General features: G+C 49.9%; 1 protein-coding gene across 1 annotated transcript in view; it reads right to left on the reverse strand.

Moving 5' to 3' along the window:
* Positions 1-880: 880 nt before the first annotated feature.
* The window catches only part of CDC42BPG (CDC42 binding protein kinase gamma), a 58482-nt gene continuing 37257 nt past the window's right edge, over positions 881-22105 (reverse strand). Inside the window, exons 21-36 of the mRNA XM_030570754.1 lie at positions 21898-22002; positions 21439-21507; positions 19518-19623; positions 19051-19184; positions 18465-18604; positions 11918-11999; positions 11340-11556; positions 10869-10931; positions 8604-9191; positions 8088-8185; positions 7552-7636; positions 6337-6457; positions 5636-5753; positions 5087-5201; positions 4535-4620; positions 881-2019 (exon numbers count right to left, since the gene is read on the reverse strand). Coding sequence (XP_030426614.1) covers positions 1954-2019; positions 4535-4620; positions 5087-5201; positions 5636-5753; positions 6337-6457; positions 7552-7636; positions 8088-8185; positions 8604-9191; positions 10869-10931; positions 11340-11556; positions 11918-11999; positions 18465-18604; positions 19051-19184; positions 19518-19623; positions 21439-21507; positions 21898-22002 — 2193 coding nt within the window. The 3' untranslated portion in view covers positions 881-1953. The remainder of the gene's footprint in view (positions 2020-4534; positions 4621-5086; positions 5202-5635; positions 5754-6336; positions 6458-7551; positions 7637-8087; positions 8186-8603; positions 9192-10868; positions 10932-11339; positions 11557-11917; positions 12000-18464; positions 18605-19050; positions 19185-19517; positions 19624-21438; positions 21508-21897; positions 22003-22105) is intronic.

A 22105-nucleotide genomic window follows, 5' to 3' on the forward strand; every position in this document is an offset into this window, starting at 1 on the left:
AGGCTACCTGCTTAACCATATCCAACCAAAAAGAGACAGTCTATGCACTTAGACAACAGCCAGCTAGAAAGAGAGAGACACACCGAGTCTTAGCGACAGACACACACACACACACTGAGGCTAGGCTCTTAGCAACAGAAAGAGCATAACATGCACATACTGAGAGACTCTTTAAGAGTGAGACACACATGCAGGATACTCTCTTAGCAGAGCAAGCTGGAAAGAGACACACCAGGTCTAGTCTTTAGATGGCCCCGGCGGGGAGGGGAGAAAGGTGAAGGCATCGGAGGTGGCCTCAGGACTCCGCAGCACGGCTCCAGGGTGCTCAGACCCGCCCACTGCTCCAGCTCACCCACCTCTCACTCACAGGCTATATCCGCGTTTGTACCCAGCTCCTGCCTCCCCATTGTCTACAGCCATGACCAACAGGAGACACTTGCTATAGTTAAAGGGTGTTGGCTCAGCTTTTGGCTGCAGGTGGGAAACGCCACTATGGGGGGGGGGTGTCTCCCCAAGGCCTGGCCTCAAAGTAGCCCCTGCACATAGGAGGCAGCTGAGCGCTCCACACTGATCAGCCCCCACCCCACGAGCAAGTTTTAACGCCATCATCTCAGCATTGAAAACTAGAAGAGCCCACTAATGTCACCTCTTCTGGCCTCCTGTCTAATGGGCCCAGAATTAATTCCTGTTTGGTGTAAAAACTGCCAGCAATGGAAAATCAGTCCCACAATTCTTGGACAACTATTCCAAAGCTTAATCATCCGCGCTATTAAAAACCTGTGCCTTATTATCAACCCCCAACCCCCTTAGAGGTTAGTTGCCTCTGTCTCTCCTTCAGCACATCCTCCCTTGCTGTATAGAACAGAGCAGACTGCAAATCTTTGCACAGCATTTAATGGTGCAGTTGTCCAATTATTTACACGTTTGCTTCCTAAATAAATCCGGTCTTTGACCCACCCTGTACCTTTAAATAAGTGTCCTCTAGAAATTGAATTCCTGGTAGGATTTGCTCCCCTTTGAATGGAAATAGATAATCTTTGGTTTCAGCATCTCTTGGTTCTTGCAGAACTATGGCAAAGTTTAAGGAAACACTGAAGGAAATACAACCAGGATTAAACAATGTCGTGACCATTCAGCAAAGCAACCCAATCCCTGAGTAGTTCAGAAAGAACCCTGGATATACAGTGGCACAAGATGATCCAGACAGAGCCCTGTGAAACCAGATTTACGCCAATGGTGATAATTTGAGCTCAGAATCTGGCCCAAGCTGGACTCATTTCTGTTAAACAGCAGTAAAAACAAAGCAGAATCCATCCCTGATTCAGATGGCTGCTAAATTTGGTGATTTCTGGGAGACGCAACACCCCCCCACAATCTTTGCTGCTTTCTGCTCTAGTGGTTCCAAGTACTGCAGTAGTACCATCCATGGCCAGCAGGGTGTGCTCTTCAGGCGCTGCAGCTCCAACTCCCCAGGTAAGTTAGGTGTACCTTCACCTGCTTCCTTTCAGGCTTTTCACCACTTGGGGCATCATCCCATTGCGCTATCCAGAGGCAAAGACTGGAATGCAAGCAAGGAGGCGCTAGTCTCTCTGGTGAAAGCATGCATGTGTGAGGGGGATCTGTCTTCACTTCTTTTAACACTTAGCTTCCTCTCTACAGGGGTGTCTCAGAGACAGTAGTGGTATGTCCTGGGGCAAAGGTTTTTTGGGTGATGCATGGAGGGCGGAGAGATAGGGGAGACCAGGTGGAGATATTTTGGTACCAACATTTATGTATTTCAATACAGGATGGACAAATTCCCCAGTTGCAGAGTACAGCCTCAGCGAGGGGAATGTTCCACTGACGGCAGCGGCAGCAGCAGCAGCATTACAGCACCTTGCGCTGACGTCTCCAGCTAAAATACACAGATTATCATGTGCAAGAGGGGCTGGTTTGTGGCATCGGTCCTGCCACTTAAGAACTGGAGCTCCCCTGGCTGGAGCTGACAGAGAGGTGGAGGCTGCGGGTCTGATCCGAGATCTGCAAGGAGACAAGAGTTAGGGTGGAGGGGGACCACCAGAAGCAAGGAACTGGCACAGCAGGGCAGCCTGTGATTACCACCACGTGGGTTACAGAAACACCCAGAGGCACCGATCAGAATCAGGGCCCCAAGACAGTTATTGTTTGCTTCATCCTTAAAAACATCCCTGGTGACCAGATGCTCAACTAATATTAACAACAAAGGGGAAGGAACACTGGCCAAAATAGGGAAAGAACAGGTTAAAGAATATCTGGCGAAGTTTGATGTCTTCGCGTCAGCAGGGCCTGATGAAATTCACCCTTGGATGCTTAAGGACCTAAGTGAAAGCAATCTTGGAACCGTTAGTGATTATCTTTGAGAACTCATGGAGGATGGGTGAGCTCACAGAGAACTGGAGAACGGCAAACTAAGTCCCTATTTTGGAAAAAGGGGATCAAAGAGGATGCAGGGCGTTACAGACCAGTGAGGCTAATTTTGATACCTGGAAAGCTATTCTAACAAATTATTAAACAATCAATTTGTAAGCATCTAGAAGACTAAGGAATAGCCAACATGGATTTGTCAAGAACAAATCATGCCAAACCCATCTAATTTCCTTCCTTGACAAAGTTACTGGCCTAGCGGCTAGTGGGAAGCAGAAGATGGGATTTATCTTGATTTCAGTAAAGCTTTTGACCCAGTCCCACATGACATTCTCAAAAACAAACTAGGGAAATGCAGTCTAGATGGAATTACTGTAAAACTGGATGAAAACCTGACTCAAAGAGTGGTTAACTATGGTTCACTGTTAAACTAGGGGGATGCATTTAGTGGGGTCCCGCAGGTGTCTGCCTGTCTGGGTCTGGCACGATTCATTATTTTCACTAACAACTTGGATAATGAAATAGAAAGTCTGCTTATAAAACTTATGGATGACACCAAGCTGTGGGGGTTGCGAGCACTTTGGAGGACAGGATTAGAATTCAAAACAACCTTGATAAATTGGAGAACTGGGCTGAAATCAACAAGATGAAATTCAATAGAACAAGTGCAAAGTATTATGCTCAGGAAGAAAAAAAAAATCAAACAGAACTATAACATGGGGAATGACTGGCTGGACAGCGGAACTGCTGGAAAGGATCGTGGGTTGAATCACATTCAAGTTGTGATCCACTCTATGGGATGCGGCTGTGAAAAAAGGCTAATATTCTGGGGTGTGTTAACGGGAGTGCCATATGTAAGGGACACAGGAGGTAACTGTCTTGCTCTGTTCAACACTGCTCAGAATTCAGCTGGAGTGCTGTGTCCACGCTTTACGAAAGAGGTGAACAAATTGGAGAGAGTCAGAGCAGAGCAACAAAAATGATGAACAGTTTAGAAAACCTGACCTATGAGGAAAGTAGTGGGGGCAAAAGACATATCTGGCTTTAAGATTAAGCTTGATAAGTTTATGGAAGAGATGGTATGATGGGAGTGCCTAATTTTGGCAACTGATCTTTGATTATCGGCAGATAAGTATGCCCAGTGGTCGGTGATGGGATGTTGGATGGGATGGGATCTGAGTTACTGCAGAGAATTCTTTTTTGAGTGCTGGCTGGTGAGTCTTGCCCACATGCTCAGGGTTTAGCTGATCGCCATATTTGGGGTCGGGAAGGAATTTTCCTCCGGGGCAGATTGGCAGAGGCCCTGGAGGTTTTTCGCCTTCCCCTGCACCGTGAGGCATGAGTCACTTGCTGGTGGATTCTCTGCAGCTTGAGGTCTTCAAACCACAATTTGAAGACTTCAATAACTCAGACATAGGTTAGGGGTTTATAGAAGTGGATGGGTAAGGTTCCGTGGCCTGCTTTGTGCGGGGGGTTGGACTAGATGATCACATTGGTCCCTTCTGACCCTAGAATCTATTAATCTGTGAATCTATGAAAGGTTAAAAACCTGGGTATGTTTAGGCTTGAGAGAAGAAGACAGAGTTGGGACCAGGTAACAGTCTTCAAACATATTAAGGGCTGTTATAAAGAGGATGGTGAGGAGGACATGAAGTAATGGGGTTAATCTGCAGCAAGGGAGTTTTGGTTACATATGAAGCAAAACTTTATAATTCTAAGGGCAGGTAAGCTCCTGAATCACTGTGGTTGGAGGTTTTTGAGAATGGTTTGGACAAACAGGTGTCAGGGATGCTCTGGATTTACTTGGTCCTGCCTCAGTGGACCAGTGCTTCAGTAGTAGCACGTAGAGGCCCACACTGAGATCGAGGCCCCGTCGTGCTGTCTGAGGTGACAAAGGGTGAGAGGGGAATCGAGGCACCAAGAAAGGAAGGGACTTGCCCAAACAGCAGGTCAGTGGCAGACCCAGGAACAGAGCCCAGGAGTCCTAACTCGCAGCCCAGGACCCTCACTACCAAACCAGGCTGTCTCTTGAAAAATAGCTTTAAGTATTAGGGTGCTGCAGCCCCTAACCTCTCAGTGGGGTGACGCTGAGGGTATTGGCAAGGGAGGCCTGTCCCTCCTCGGACAGGTCTGGCTGCTTGGGGTCTCTTACCTCCGTCAGCATGTCAGTGCCTGTGAACAGGCCCTGTGGGGAGGTGAAGGAGTCATCAGAGATGGAGCTGCCCGACTTACGCTTCGCTGCAAGGGGACAGAGAGTGGTAGTCACTGGCTGGTGCAAACCTTCCCAGCTACTACACAGGGAATCTGGGACCACAACCAGCCTGGGTCCTAAATCCTGGGATAGAACCCAGAAGTCCTGACTTCCAGCCCCCACCCCGCTCTAACCACTAGACCCCACTCCCCTCCCAGAGCTGGGAATAGAACCCAGGAGTCCTGGTTCCCATGCCTCCCACCCTAGCCACTAGGAATCCTTGTTCTGTTCTAAAGGGCTCAGGGTCCCATTGCAATTCTGGATCTTTGAACGTGGCCTCAGGGGATTTGGGGTGCATGGGGTTGCAGCAATCCCCAGTGGTTAGAGCTGAGAAGCACAGCTAGTCTCACAGGACTTGCTGTCCTCTGGGAGAGTAATTCCCCTCTGGGCCAGACAGGACCTGAGGGGTGTCTCCCTCCCCGATTCATTCCCCCTCCAGTTGGGTCCCTTTACCAGATGCAGAGTCCCCCAGGGCGGTGTCGCTGCCCGAGGATGATGGGTGCCGGGTCTCGGTGAAGCTGCGTCGACGCAGCTTGGCCTGTGACTCCCGTTTTTTCTCCTCCTGGGCCTGCGAGAGACAATAATCAGCATAGGGCTGAAAGCCCGGAAAGGGGAAGCACAGGGCCGGGGGAGGGAGCTTGGCTTAGTGTGGGAACATCAGCAGGACGGAGAGCATAGGCAGGGGGTGCTCGCCAGGTAACCCCTCCCCCCACAGCTCTCACTATTTGCTTACATCCCTTCAAAGAGGTGATACCTCCAAGCCAAGGGTGAGTTGTTACCATAGGGTCACCAAAGGCTCACTGCAAGGGCAAATTTGTTATTATAGGGCTGCTCCAGCTCAGCCAGGCTGGCTTGTTATTGTAGGGTCACGAGGGCTAGATTTTGGTAAACGCCACCTTGGCAGAAGATCCTGCCCTCTCTGCAAACTCAGAGCTGGTTGTAGCCTCACCCCTGCCCTGGGCAGCACCTCACTGGCCGGGTTGCCACCCCCTCAGTGCTCACCGTAGGCAGGTCCTGCAGCCGGTGCTGCCCGTCGCCTGGCCCCACGTGCACCAGGTGGTTAAAGTTGGTTGGGCCGGAAATGAGTTTTGACCTCACATTGGGGTCTCGCATCATCTCCCTACAAGGTAACAAAGAGAAGCAAAGAAGAGCTGGAGTGTGCCCTGACCGTGGGCTCTGCAACACCCTCGGTGCGGGGGGGGGGGGGGAGGACGCTGACAGACAGACACACATGGGGTGACAGATGTGACCCAGTGTCCCAGATGGCAGCACCCAGCATGATGAGCCAGGCTCAACCTGGCTGGACAGGAGCTAGCACTGTGGGGTGAGTTCAGGCAGGCTCTCCAGCTGTGTGAACATTCATGCTGTACACCTCCATTTGTCACCTGCATAACGTCTCGGAAAGGCACCACACATACACCTAATGGTTTCGGGGGGGAGTGCGCCAGACAGGATGAGTTGTAGGCCTGGAGGTACTACCATAATAGTACTAACACCACGCACACCACAATGGGACCCTTATCGGGACTGAGGGCTACAGGCACTATCGTGTTCCGTACAGCATTCCCATGAATACAAACAACATGTGCACCATACTAGCTAGGATGGAATGACAAGCCTCTCTTGCCCTCCAGGCTTCTGGGTGAGGACAGGAGGGTAGTGCAGGACACACACACCTCCCCCCTGCCCCGCCCTGGCCTCACCTCCTCTGCTGCTGCCACTCCTCTGCTGATATACGGAAGGAGAATTTCCGCTTGTTCTTGGTCCTCACCAGCTGCCGCCGGGTGTTGTCTGTGGTCTCGGGAACATTGAATTCATCCTTGTCTGGAGCATAGGGGCAAAATGAGGTTGCGATGGTGGGTCTACTTGCAATTACACAATTCAGCCACTAGGTGCCTTGAGGCACTGGAGTGGGAATCATGAGTCCTGGGTTCTATTCTCGTCTCTGCCATTGACAGAGGCAAGCCCCTGCGACCCTCTGCGTCTCGGTTTCCCTTCCCAGCTGTGTCCATTCAGGCTGTGAGCCCTACCAGGCAGGGACTGTCTCTCACTGTGTGGCACAAGGGAGCCCCCTAATCTCAGTCAGTGCCACAAGGCACTACTGTAATATTAGCTGTGGGACCCCAATCTCAGCTTGGACTGCTAGACTCTACCATAAAGTTACTAATAATGGAGAGCACATAATGGGACCCTGATCTCTCTCTGGTGCCTCTAGATCAGTGGTCCCCACAATGTGGGGTGCACCCCACAGGGGAGCACAGAGGAACATATGGGAGGGTGTGTGGCGGGGGTCTGGGCCAGTGCGATGAGAGAGCGCCACCCAGCCCTACTCTTCCCCCAGCCTCGGCCCCCAGCTCCTGACTGTGACCTAGCCGCAGCCCCACCCCCAGCTGTAGTCCCTGCTCCCAACCGTGGCCCGGCTCTGCTCCTGGGTGCAGCCCCAGCCGCAGCTCTTGCCTCAGCCTCCAACTGCGGCTCCCGGGAGGGCAGGAGAGATGATATTAGGGGTGGGGCTGGGGGGGAAGCACTGCTCTAGGTGCTACCGTAATACTTTTAATAATATGCATACGGTAACAGGACCCTAATGGGGCCTCTAGGAGCTGCCATAATACTGCTACCACAATGTTACTAGCCTTTGCTGTATGGAGTTCTAGATGGCAGTAAGATTATCAGCCCAGGTGCACTGCCAGAACCAGAACCGACCCATGAGCCCACATAGCCTGATCTCCCATCCCTGACAGCAGCCAGTGCCTGTAGCTGGTATGCTGGTATCAATCTGCAGTAACTCCAGTGACTTCAATGGCTCTAGTCCACATTGAGGTCAGTGTAAATGAGATGGGAAGCCGCTCTGGGGCTGAGCCCCCCAGTGTTCTGACTGGGCGGCCTGGAACAGGGAGCAGGAGGGGGTGGGTGGTTACCTGCAGACTTGTTCCTGAGATAGGTCAGGCGCACCTTCTCGCTGCCATAGGTGCAGAGAGAGCCCTCAAAGTTCAGGGACCGCACCTGAGTAAGAGAATAAGAGTCATTTCCGGAAGGCTGCTGTTCCCAAGGAGCTGCTGGGTGGCAGGTCATCACAACCCCCATGCTGAGGTGCAGGGAGGTTATGGCAGTGCCCAGACTTCAAACAAAGAGATGGTGGCAGAGCCAAAAAGAGAACCCAGGCTCCCAGCATGACCCTTTTCCAATCACTAGACCCCATTCTTCTCTCACCACTGGAAATATAAACCAGGAACTCTCCCAGGCCGTCTCTCCTCTCACCATTAGAAACTGCTCCTCTCCCAGAGCTGCAAATGGAACTCAGGAATCCTGGCTCCCAGCCCCATTTAATGGACCATTAAAATAAGAATGAATCAAGAAAAGTTTTGCTAAGCTCTGTCAGCCTATCCGTCCCACATTCACCCCAGACTTCGCTAAATCCTGGGTCCTGGGGCTTGTTTCCCTCTAAAAGCCTCACCTTCTTCAGAGGGACTGTCTGTATCCATTCAGCCTTCCGCACATCAAACACGTCCAGGGCGTTCTCACTGAACACACTCAGGTAGGGAGTGCTGTAGCCTAGGAGTTGAGAGACCAAGGGCATTTTAAACCTGCATGCAAATCCCAGCCAGTACAGCTGTCAGTTCCCTTGGGTGCCCACTAGAGGGCATCTGGTGTTGGCCTGTCAAAGATGGGATACTGGGCTAGATGGGCCCATAGGTCTGATTTGGGGCAGCAGGGAGGTTGTGGTGTGACAATACTGGGCTAGATGGGCCCACGGGTGTGATCCAGGGTGGCAGGCGAGTGGAGGAGGAAGCTACCAGGCTAGATGGCCTCATGGATGTGATCTGGGGCAGCCAGTTCTGGTGATGGGGCATTTGCTGCCCCCTGCTGCTCTCCTCTGCTCCATGAATGCAGCATCTTTGAAAGCAGGAACCACCCCCATCTTCCCTTGCCTGCCCCCAACCTCCCTTCATCCCACAGACCCACCACTCACAGCAACTCAGGGGGGTTGCCGGCCACATCAGCTCCTGTTGCCGTGTTCTCCGGCCCTGCCCGTCCACGTAGAGCCCCAGCCCACTGAAGCACAGGATCAGCTCACTCAGGCTGACCTCTACGGCCCGCAGGGCCTCCATCTGGGCCACGGCCGCTCCACGGGGATCCTCGGGGTGGGGCAGGTGGAGGGGTGCCCCCTCATTCAGCAGGGGGTAGAGGGAGAAGCCCGAGGGGTAGCCTACGCAGAGCCGGTCGCCCATGATGTCCAAGCACTGCACATAGCCCTGGGCCTGGATCTCCTTGATGCGCCGGGAGTGGGGCCGGGAGTGGGTGAGCTGGTAGCACAGCACCTGGCGCTTGGAGGCCACACACAGCACGGAGGTGGTTCCCCGGCAGATCAGCCCTGACACCATGGTCTGGCAGTTCTTGGTCTCGGCGATCTTGGTCCCCGGGGACTCTGGTGTCTCCAGCTCGACCCAGGAGAAGAGACGCACACTGTGGTTCTTGCCACACAGGACTGAAAGCACCTGGGCCTGGGGGGAGACAAGGAGCAGCTGGACCCGCCGGCAGTCGCCCAGCTGGAGCACCTCTGCAAACCAAGACAGACAAAGGATGAGAGTCAGAGATGTACAGTCAGCATTGCCAAAGTGCTATGGAGGCTGCGCTGGGAAGGGAGATACTTATCTCAGGTACTCACTGGTGTAAATCTGGAGCAATCCCTGATTAAATCCAGAGTAGCTCAAGGAGTCACACTGGTTTGTAACTGAGATCAGACTAGGGTGACCAGATGTTAAGGGAAAATATCGGGACCGCTGCAGGGGGGGCTTTTTTTTTTTTTTTTTTTTTTTAAACACTCACCCGTCCGGGAGTTCGGCGGCAATTCGGCAGAGAGCCTGTCAGTCGCAGCTGGTCTTTGACGGTATTTCAGCGGGGGGTAATAAACCTTGCCGCCAAAGACAGAAGCACCCGCTGCCAAAATACTGCTGAAGACCCTCCGCAACTGCAGGACTCTCGGCCAAATTGCCGCTGAAGACCAGGAAACAAAATATTGGGACAAATGGCATCCCGGCCGTACTCTGGTTGGGACGTGGGACAAACTCCTCAAAATTGGGACAGTCCCCATTTTATCGGGACGTCTGGTCACCCTAGATCAGACTCTGGCTTGGCAGAGTTACAAACAGGTGTAAACCCAGAGACTCCGATTAACTCCATGAGCTACTCTCCCTCTGCAGTTGTTTGTAACCTAGATCAGAATCTGGCTCGGTGGACTTCTGTTGAGTTAGAAACTGGTGTAAATCTGGAGTGACTCCATGAGTGACTCCAGATTTACACCAATTTGTAACAGAGACCAGAACTTGGCTCGCTGGACTTCTATCAGATTATACATAATGTCAGGGTGTGACACAATGGTCCAAAATAAAGTCAGTGTATAATGGACTTCGGTAGAATTAATCTTGATCTACACCAGCATTTAGAGGTCAGACCAGCATCTGGCTTAATTACCTAGAACAGATTACTCCACATTTACTCCAGTGTGCAACTGAAATCAGAATACACCCCAGTGACTTCAGTGCAGCTACTTCAGTTTTACACCAGGTCTGTGACCCAGGCTGGAATCTGGCTCAACAAGTTGACTGCAGCTACTTCAGACAGCATGTAGCCGTGGTCAGAATGCAGTTCTGAGCCCCGTGAAGTCAATGGAGTCACTCCTGATTTATACCAAGGTGTAACAGAGACCAGCTCTGTTTTAATTATCTCAAAATGAACTACTCCAGACTTCAACCCAGGTCACTGAAATCAGAACATCGTCCCTAAACCTAATTCGTTGAGTGAAGTTACTCCAGATTCACACCAGATTTAACAGAATCTGTCTCATACCCAAGATGTACCCCCCGTTCATAATAGATTATCTATATATCAGAATGACTTAATGGACTTACTCCTGACTTATTGTTGGTTACAAACTGGAGTAACACGTGCTCCTAAGTCCACAGACCTAAGTGCAGCTACACCAGATTTACTAGCCATTTATATATAACAAGCAGTATAACTAAAATCCAGTCTGCCTCAAGGATTTCTCTGGGGTAGCTCCAGATTTACACCAGGATGTAACCAAGATCAGAATCTGATCCAGAGTCTTAACTAGTGCCAAGTTAAGCCACCCAACTTTTCCCCTGCTGGTCCTCGGACCAGCCCAGCTGCAAGCGTGTGTCATTCCAACCACCCTTCCCATACGCCTGCGAACTCAGCCTGTGACAGCTCTTACCATTGGTGTGCAGATGAATCACAAACAGCCCCTCTTCGGTTCCCAGCGCAATTCGCTCCCGATCTGCAAGCAGGACAGGGACAAATGTCAGAGCGAGGCAGCCTGGACGTGGAAAAGGCTAGGCTGCACAGGCTGGCTCCTCCCTATGGGCCCTGACTGCTCTCAGACGGCAATACCTCCTGGGAAGCTGGGGGATTTTATTATTCCCCATTTACAAAGTGGGAAACTGAGGCAAAGCAGGCGCAGGGACTTGCTCAAAGTTATAGAAGTCAGTGACACAGCAGGACATAGAATCCGTAAGTCCTAACCCTCCCCTCCCCCAGTCACCCCCTGCTCTAACCTACTAGACTCCACTTCCCCTCCCAGAGCTGGGATAGAACCCAGGAGTCCTGGCTCCCAGCCCCTCCCCTCACCCAGCAGACTCCACAGTCCTCCCTGGGTGGTCTGTCCTTGTCTCCTATGCCAGCTCACCAATGACAGCAGCGGAGAGGGCCTGAGATATTAGCGGCAGGCCATTGTCATAGGCTTCCTTGAGGATATAGACGGAGCGGTCGTGGTGCCGGTTTTCCTGCAGGATCCGGTGCAGCTCCACGAGCACCTGCACCCACTGTTTCATCTCGTTCTCACTGTCAGCAAGCAGCAGCAGGGAGCTGGTGGTGGGGGGCGTGGCCAACTGGGAGGATGTGATCTATGGGGAGCAGGGGAGGGCAGCTTAGCGTTGTTCTAAAAGATGCAGATGTTTAGTGCTGGATTCGGAGCTCAGCTCCCCTGGGTCAATCTGGGATTCAAGCCCTGACTACAATGGGGCCAGTGCCAGATTCTGATGTCAGTTACTCCTGGTGTAAATGCAACGATGCCAGCTCTGCACCAGTGATGTAAGCGAGTAGCACTTGCCCATTGCAATAAGGATCTGACACACAAGATGACTGAGATGGAACTTGCGGGACTGAGTCATCTGACCCAGGCTGGAGCGACATGATTGCAGAGCTCTGCTGCTCTGGCCCTGAGGCACACCCAAGATTGTAAGTGTCCCAAGTCCCAGAACTTACCCGGAATATGCAGGGCACATCCTTGTTGCTGGCGTGGATGACGTCCGAGGCCAGAACCGACATCACCGAGAACTGTTCGTCCCTTTAAAGAGAAGACGAGAGGCATCAGCACCAACTAGTGCAATCTCCCCAGCTGCACCTTACAACACCCCCGTGTCAGCTGCTGTGCCCCACGGAGCAACTGTAAGCCTGGGAAAGGAGAGGGATGTAGATTTGCTCACGACAGTCACAGATTTTAAGGCCAGAAGGGAGCGCTCGATCATCTAGTCTGACCTCCTGTACAGCACAAACCAGAGAACATCACCCAGTTACCCCTCTATGGAGCCCAGTTGCTTGTGGATCTCTTCCACGAAGGCAGCCTGGCTTGATCTGAAGACATTCAGAGATGGAGAATCCACCACCTCCCTTAGGAGTTTGTTCCAAAGATTAATCACCCACACTGTGGAAAAAAAATGTAGCTTATTTCTAATTCATTTAACTTTAACTTTCAGCCATTGGTGGTTTTTCTGCATTTCCCCGCCAAATTAAAGTAACTGGTAGCAGTAGTAGGCTTTATCCTCAGTGTGGATGAGGCACATGCTTTCCCACTGGGTTCTGCTGCTATTTGCTGAAAGCATGCTCTGTTGGTTACAAAAACCTCCTGCCCATGACCTCCCCAGCCTCTCTGTATTATCCTCTGCTCCTATTCCCCATCAACAGCAGCAGAGGAGCATCAAGAACAAACAAGAGAGAGCAGGAGACTGATAGGGAGTGTGGATGGGGTGGGGGACAAATAAACAGGGACAAGTTTTTAAAGTGCTTGTACACAAATGCTAGAAGTCTAAATAATAAGATGGGTGAACTCATGTTAAAGGAGAATATTGACATAATAGGCATCACAGAAACCTGGTGGAATGAAGACAATCAATGGAACACAATCATTCCGGGATACAAAATATATCAGAAGGACAGAACAGGTTGTGCGGAGGGTGGGGGTGGGGACTCTATGTGAAAGAAAATGTAGAATCAAATGAAGTAAAAATCTTAAATGAATCCACATGTTCCATAGAATCTCTATGGATAGTAATTCCATGCTTTAATAAGAATATAACAGTAGGGATCTATTATCGACCACCTGACCAGGCTAGTGATAGTGACTAAGCTAAGGGAGATTAGAGAGGCTATCAAAATAAAGAAATCAATAATAGTGGGGGATTTCAATTATCCCCATATTGACTGGGTACATGTCACCTCAGGACGAAATGCAGAGACAACATTTCTTGATACTTTAAATGACTGCTTCTTAGAGCAGCTGGTACGGGAACCCACAAGGAGAGAGGCAACTCTCGATTTAGTCCTGAGTGTAGCACGGGATCTGGTCCAAGAGGTAACTATAACAGGACCACTTGGAAATAGTGACCATAATATAATAACATTTAACGTTCCTGTGGTGGGAAGAACACCACAGCAGCCCAACACTGTAGTATTTAATTTCAGAAAGGGGAACTATGCAAAAATGAGGTTAGTTAAATCGTACAGTGACTAGAGTGAAATCCCTGCAAGCTGCACGGACACTTTTCAAAGACACCATAATAGAGGCCCAACTTAAATGTACACCCCAAATTAAAAAAACACAGTAAAAGAACTAAAAAAGAGCCGCCGTGGCTTAACAAGCATGTAAAAGAAGCAGTGAGAGATAAAAAGGCATCTTTTTAAAAGTGGAAGTCAAATCCTAGTGAGGTAAACAGAAAGGAGCATAAACACTGCCAAATTAAGTGTAAAAATGTAATAAGAAATCCAAAAAGGAGTTTGAAGAACAGCTAGCCAAAAACTCCAAAGGTAATAACAAAATATTTAAGTACATCAGAAGCAGGAAGCCTGCTAAACAACCAGTGGGGCCCCTGGATGATCAAGATAAAAAAGGAGCACTTAAAAACGATAAAGTTATTGTCGAGAAACTAAATGAATTCTCTGCTTCAGTCTTCACAGCTGAGGATGTTAGGGAGATTCCCAAACCTGAGTCATCCTTTGTAGGTGACAAATCTGAGAAATTGTCACAGATTTAAGTGTCATTAGAGGAGGTTTTGGAATTAATTGATAAACTTAACAGTAACAAGTCACCAGGACCAGATGGCATTCACCCAAGAATTCTGAAAGAACTCAAATGTGAAATTGTGGAACTATTAACTAGGGTTTGTAACCTGTCCCTTAAATCAGCTTCCGTACCTAATGACTAGAAGATAGCTAAGGTAACGTCAATATTTAAAAAGGGCTCTAGAGGTGATCCTGGCAATTACAGACCAGTAAGTCTAACGGTACGGGCAAATTAGTTGAAACAATAGTAAAGAATACAATTGGCAGACACATAGAAGAACATAAATTGTCTGGCAAAAGTCAACATGGTTTCTGTAAAGGGAAATCATGTCTTACTAATCTATTAGAGTTCTTTGAAGGGATCAACAAACATGTGGACAAGGGAGATCCAGTGGACATAGTGTACTTAGATTTCCAGAAAGCCTTTTACAAGGTCCCTCACCAAAGGCTCTTATCTAAATTAAGTTGTCATGGGATAAGAGGGAAGATCCTTTCATGGATTGGGAACTGATTAAAAGACAGGGAACAAAGGGTAGGAACAAATGGTAAATTCTCAGAATGGAGAGGGGTAACTAGTGGTGTTCCCCAAGGGTCAGTCCTAGGACCAATCCTATTTGACTTATTCATAAATGATCTGGAGAAAGGGGTCAGTAGTGAGGTGGCAAAGTTTGCTGATGATACTAAACTGCTCAAGATAGTTAAGACCAAAGCAGACTGTGAAGAACTTCAAAAAGATCTCACAAAACTAAGTGATTGGGCAACAAAAAGGAAAATGAAGTTTAATGTGGATATACGTAAAGTAATGCATATTAGAAAAAATAACCCCAATTATACATACACTATGATGGGGGCTAATTTAGCTACAATTAATCAGGAAAGAGATCTTGGAGTCAGCGTGGATAGTTCTCTGAAGACATCTATGCAGTGTGCAGTGAAAAAAGCAAACGGGACGTTAGGAATCATTAAAAAAGGGATAGAGAATAAGACAGAGAATATCTTATTGCCCTTACATAAATCCATGGTACGCCCACAGCTTGAATATTGCATACAGATGTGGTCTCCTCATCTCAAAAAAGATATACTGGCACTAGAAAAGGTTCAGAGAAGGGCAATTAAAATGATTAGGGGTTTGGAATGGGTCCCATATGAGGAGAGATTAAAGAGCCTAGGACTTTTCAGCTTGGAAAAGAGAAGACTAAGGGGGGACATGATAGAGGTATATAAAATCATGAGTGGTGTGGAGAAAGTGAATAAGGAAATGTTATTTACTTATTCCCATAATATAAGAACTAGGGGACACCAAATGAAATTAATGGGCAGCAGGTTTAAAACAAATAAAAGGAAGTTCTTCACACAGCGCACAGTCAACCTGTGGAACTCCTTGCCTGAGGAGGTTGTGAAAGCTAGAACTATAACAGGGTTTAAAAGAGAACTAGATAAATTCATGGAGGTTAAGTCCATTAATGACTATTAGCCAGGATGGGTAAGGAATGGTGTCCCTAGCCTCTGTTTGTCAGAGGGTGGAGATGGATGGCAGGAGAGAGATCACTTGATCATTACCTGTTAGGTTCACTCCCTCTGGGGCACCTGGCATTGGCCAGACTCGGTAGACAGGATACTGGGCTAGATGGACCTTTGGTCTGACCCAGTATGGCCATTCTTATGTTCTTATGGGGGCTAGAACCCACAGAATCTGAGAACAGCACCTACAAAATAATTTCTCAGACACCTAAAACAACTCTACCTCTTTGTCTAAAAGATCATACGTGCCTCTATTACCTGGGTGAGGAGCTGTATTAATAATAGAGCTGGACAGGACCTGGAATTTCTGTTCCCACCATTTCAAACTTTTTTCAATGCAAAACTGGGGGGAAGACAACAAACTATGAAGTTTTCTGCAAAATAAAATTTTCAACAAAATAAATAATCTTTAACAAATGTAGTTTAAAGAAATCAAAATGTTTCAACTGGATTCTGACTTCTTGTATTGATTTATTTTTTAGAAAGTGATTTTTAAAGAAAAAGTGATTTCAAAACTCAAGGTTGAAATGTTCCATTCAAAAAATGTCAAAATGCTAATGCTAACGTTCCAAGCTAATGGACATACCGTTCCCATGCCCCCTGCAATGAGATTGTGTCAAAATCAACATGCTCCCTGCCCTGGGAAGTGTCAGCATTTTCAGTTGGACAAACATTTCACAGGGAAATTTTCAAGTGCATCCAATTTTTAATGCAGATAAATGACATTTTCAGGTGAGCCGGCAGATGTCCTCCACCTGCTAACTTCTGTGGGGGCGCCTCTCCTTAGCAGCACCATGCCCCTAAGAGCAACCCCTCCGACTGAGCTCTGCTAGCCTTTTAGCATAGCCAGGTGCTCATTAGTCAATTAGCTGCCAGCCAGCCACCTAGACAGTTAATTGCTCACAAGTTGGCTGAGATGGGCTCATTCCCCTTAAAGAAACCCTAAACAGGGCCAACACTCATTAAAGGGACCAGCCACCTCATGATAGTTACACACAGGAGGTCAGCATCCTGCTCTGCTCAGCATGGGCGAGGCAGCTAGGGTATTGCGTCCAGGCTGGGCCCCGCATTGTATGAAAGAGGTGGACAAACTGGAGAGAGTCCAGAGAAAAGCAACAAAAGCAATCCGAGGTTTAGAAAGCCTGACCCATTGGGCATGTTCAGTCTAGAGAAGAGAAGGCTGAAGGGGGACTTGATAACAACCTTCAATAGGTAAAAGATTGTTACAAGAAGGACAGTGGATCAATTGTTCTCCGTGTCCACTGAGGGTGGGACAAGGAGCATGTGGCTTGGTTTGCAGCAAGGGAGATTTAGGTGAGAGATTAGGAAAAACTTCCAGAATGGTTAAGCACTGGAACAGGTTACTAGGGAGATGGCGGAATCCCCATCACTGGAGGGTTTTAAGAACAGGTTGGACAACATCCATCAGGGATGCTCTGGGTTTACTTGGCCCTGCCTCAGCACAGGAGGCTGGGCTTGATGATCTCTTGAGGCCCCTTCCAGCCTGACATTTCTATGTAACCCTGTGCCGGGGGAAGAGATTGCTATCGCCCATGATTTGGGCATGCTGCCTTCATTGGCATCAGAGTGTAGCCTCAGCTTTAGCTTCGACCTGAACTGATCTGACCCTCCCAATATCAGCCATTCAACCAGAATATACGTGTGTCAAGTGGCACTGGACCCGGTAAAGCCCAGTCACTTAGGGGCTGAGAGCTAAACAAGACTGCTGCTCTTCTCACGTACGAGGTGGTGCCGCTCCAGAATTGTTGGTTCATTTGAAACACAGAAATCTTGACTCAGAATAGGGAGGTTCAGTTACCTCCGTATTTGGCCCTGGTGTGACCACTGCTGGAGTGCTGGGGCCCAGAATTCAAGCAGGATGTGGATAAATTGGAGAGGGGTCAGAGAAGAGCCACGAGAAGGATTAAAGGGTTGGAAAACCTGCCTTGCAGTGAGAGACTCCAGGAGCTCAAGCTGTTTAGCTTAACAAAGAGAAGCTTGAGGGATGACTTGATCACAGTCTATATAGCATGGGGCTCTTCAGTCTAGCAGACAAAGGTTGAACAAGAACCACTGGCTGGAAGTTGAAGCTAGATAAATTCAGACTACAAATGAGGTGCACATGTTTATCAGCAAGGGGAATGAGCTCTTGGGACACTTGATCTACGGCTGGAGTGGATTCTCCATCACTGGGAATGTTTAAATGAAGGTTGGATTTGTTTCTAACACATCTGCTCTAGTTCAAACAGGAATTAATTCAGGGCTGGCCTACGGCTTGGGCAACACAGAAGGTCAGACTAGATGATCACATTGGTCTCTTCTGGCTTTATTGTCTATGCACATGGTTTAATCAATCTGATACGGCAGTTGATTTGGTATCAACCCGTTCATACGGATTATTTACGTCATGCTTTTTGCTTCATTATTCGGTTTAGTGAATAAAACTCATACAATTGGAAACCCCGAGGGAGCAGAAGTTTCTTTCCCAGACACCAGGATCGCAACCTACATGAGCTCTAGGGAGAAAACAGAGAACTCGACGACTCACCCAGCAGTGATTTTCATATCTGGAGGGGTGGTAAACCCCTTGGGGCAACAGTGACCTTATGCTGCAGGAAGGGTGGTTGAGCAGGGGGCGCTCTTGCCTTGCACTCAGTCCTGTGGGCTCATTGGTCTGATCTGGGGCAGCAGAGCCTGGGGGGGGATACCAGGCTAGTTGGGCCCATTGGTCTGATCCAGGAAGGCAAAGAAGGGAGTGACACTGGGCTGGATGGCTCCAGGGATGTGAGCCAGGGTGGCAGGAAGCGGGTTACCAGGCTGGCTGGGCCCAGGCGCTGATCTGCGATGACAGAGAGGGATGCAAGGCTAGGTGGGCTCAGGGGACTGACCAATAAGGCACTTCATGGGTCCTCTTTCCCTGCATTGTGCGGGGGCTGGTCGTGCCCCTCCCTACCTCATATCCACGACCTGCATGACGTTGACACCACACTGGGAGCCCCGGCCTTCTGGAACGTCGTAAAGGAAGAGCTTGAAGTCGCTGACCATGGCGAATGCCCTCTGCCAGCCCTTCTTCACCCCCGCCGGCTTCGGCACCTACGGGGATCGGGGAGGGGAGACAGTTACAGCCCCATTCGCCACAGGAAGATTTGGCCTGTTGTTGGTGCACCATCTCGGGTGCTAATAGTACCCAGCAGGGCTTGACCCTGCCTCAGTTTCCCTTGGGACAGGGTGTCTGTCACATGGGAATTGGATACAGAGAGGACGAGTTACCCAAAGTTACACAGCACATCAGTGGCACAGCTGGGGATAGAACCCAGGAGTCCCGGCTCCCAGACCCCTTGTGATAACCCACTGGACCCCACTCTCCTCCCAGAGCTGGGAAGAGGACCCAGGCATCCTGACTTCTGTGCCCCTGCTTTAACCACATTCACCACAGCTGAGAAGACTGGGGGAAGGTGCTTGCAGAATCATCTCTGCCACGCCACATCAGAGAAAAGCCAGCCTGACACAGGGCACCTGCGGAGGGTGGGAGGACTTACCGACAGATACCCCTCAAATGCTGTGCCTGTCCCAGTAACCGGGTTGACCCCCATGGTTTTCCGGAGCTGTTCAGGGGGTGTGGGGCAGATGGCCATGCCCCCAGCGCAGGACACATGGCAGACGTAGTTACAAGCTGCAGGAAGAAGCCAGGATGCAATGCATGAATGAGGGGAAGGAGATGGACTCTGACAGGCACCTGGTGCAGGGAGAGGGGCCAGAGACTCAGGCACCCCCCCAAGGCCCAGCATCCAAGCCTGCCTGGCAGGAGACCCAGGTGCCAGGCTCCAGTGCCCTATCTGGTAGAAGACCTGGGTACCAGCCCCATGGCCCAGCACTCAATGCCCAGCCTGGCAGGGACCTGGGTTCCAGGCCCAGAGGCCAGTGCTTAGCCCCATTCAGGAATTCACCTCAGGGAAGCAATTGCAACGGGGCCCGCACGAGGCAGAGCCAGCCCGGCCTCACTCACCCTCACAGGCGTAGCCCTGGCGCAGCAGCCCCACCATGAGCGCAGTGCAGCGTGTGCATTTGGTAGGCACGGCGAAGCTCCGCATCTTGAAGCTGTGAGATTTTGGCTGGAAAATGGGGGGGAAACAACAAAACGGGGTTTCAATCTGCGGTGGGGGAGGGATTTCAGGAAGCCAGAGACACAGGGATAAACGGGGATTTGTCCAGTGTGTGTACACAGACCCACACAACGCACTACACACACATACTAACCACCCACATTCATCTGACACCCACAGCACAGCCCCATGCACACCTAAATACACCCCTAGATAGACATCTGCACACACAGCATACAAATATGCAACAAACACACCACACATACATCAGGCGCACATGCCACATCCCCACGTTCACCGCATACAACTGTACAACACACTGACACACACACCTCCATGCTCACAACGTACATATCCAGAGAACACCCCATCTGCACACAACACATCTGTAATAGACTGACATACCGCACACTCCGGGCATTCTAAATACACCCCCACACTCTCAACACACGCAGAAAAAAAATACAGTATCAGGGAAATTGCAGGGGATTTATGTCACCTGCACACATACCCAAACACTCCCTGCCATGCAACAGGCAGACATACAAAGCAAATGCAACACACAATGTAGTAATGTGTGTGGAAAAAAGCTCCCATGGCAGCTGACTAGACAGGGTTTATCTGACACTGGCAAGTATATACACACTTACCCACACCACCACACACAGGAAACACACACCCACACAATCCATAGTATAAATCCTCTCCATCACACCCACCCCACACCAAACATATGGACACCTCAACACCACACAACAAATCCTCTCTACACAAGCAGCAAAGAATCCTGTGGCACCTTATAGACTAACAGACGTTTTGGAGCATGAGCTTTCGTGGGTGAATACCCACTTCCTCAGATGCATCTGACGAAGTGGGTATTCACCCATGAAAGCTCATGCTCCAAAACGTCTATTAGTCTATAAGGTGCCACAGGATTCTTTGCTGCTTTTACAGATCCAGACTAACACGGCTACCCCTCTGACACCTCTCTACACAAATGCTCTATTTTCACATGTATCTCATGCCATATGCCAGAGAGACACCACAACCACATGCCTATATAAACACAGATTCACACCACACACGCACTTACGTACATCCATTAGAAAAGGGCAAGAAAGGATTTCTCTGCTAGCCACGTGTGCAGAAGCAAAGATGCCTAAAAACGTGTACACACACCCCAACTATCACATACACTCAACCATAGACAAAGCCCACCCTGCGCCATCAGGCTGAGGTGGTTAAAGCCCATCAGTTTCTCTAGCCCATGGTACACACGGGCTAGCACCACATCCAAACACTCTTGGCTCCTCTAACCTGATGGATCAGGTACCCAGCTGTAGCTGAGTGGACCAGAGGTGGCCTGTCCGGGCGAGATCGAGCAAGACTTGAACCCACAAGCTCCCGGGCTGTAGCCAAGCACCTGACCCACTCAGCCACTGCGCTACGTGTTGAGAAATCACCTGGCTAAGCGTGGAAACGAAGAAGGCTCTGATCTTATGTAGCAGCACAATCACATACCATGACCGCAAACATGCACCTGAAACACGGAGAGAACTTGAACACACAAAACCTTCTCCCATGAACAAACAAAACCCACACACGCACACAGTACCAACACACGCTGAAACGCCACAAACGCAACACTTAGTCCTGGCTCCCAGCCTGACCTCACTCCTCCCAGAACGGGGGTTAGAACCCAGGAGCCCTGACTTCCAACCCCCAACCCCCTGTTCCAACACACACAACTAAAATATCCCCATATACACACACTCCATGCCCTCCCCCGCACAACAGAGCAAACACACACAAGCCCCAGGTTACCTTGAGTGCACCTGAGCTGCTTCCTTCTACAGCAACAGCTACCTGTGCTGGGGGTTTGCTCAGAGCCAGCTGTGAGGATGCAAGGAGAGAGAGGGCAGAGTCAGCACAGAGAGCTCGGAGGGAAACATTTCAAAAGGAGCTACAAGTAAGTGACTTTTTCTAAATCAAATCTGGGGAAGAGATGGGAATAGCACCCAGGCATCCTGCCTCCAAACCCCACCCTGCTCTAACCCACCACACTCCCTCCCGCTCCCAGAGGTAGGATAGAACCCAGGAGTCCTGGCTCTCAGCCCCCCACTCCCATCCATTAGACTCCCCTCCCCTCCCAGAGCTAGGGACAGACTGCCATGGGCTGGGCTGGGGTAGAAGTGTGAGCCCTGGCAAGCCAAGAGCTACATCCTCCATCTGAGCTCCTCATTTGGGCATCACACAGCAAGGCTGTTAGCATTTACAACTCACGTTGGCTCGGAGGCTTCGCCTCCCTTCTGGGCGCAGCTGGGCCTCCTTGGCCGATCTCCGATTCTCCTGCGTGTCTGGGGGGCTCCCAAAACTGATCGCATCCTTCTGCCAAAGAAAAAGCACCATGCAAACCCAACCCTGCAGCATGTAAGGCAATAAGGCAGGACCGCTCTCCCTTGGAGTCAGTGCTGGCCTCAGCATGGCACTA

This window comes from Gopherus evgoodei, chromosome 7 (assembly GCF_007399415.2).
Source record: "Gopherus evgoodei ecotype Sinaloan lineage chromosome 7, rGopEvg1_v1.p, whole genome shotgun sequence".
NCBI classification, from domain to species: Eukaryota; Metazoa; Chordata; order Testudines; family Testudinidae; genus Gopherus; species Gopherus evgoodei.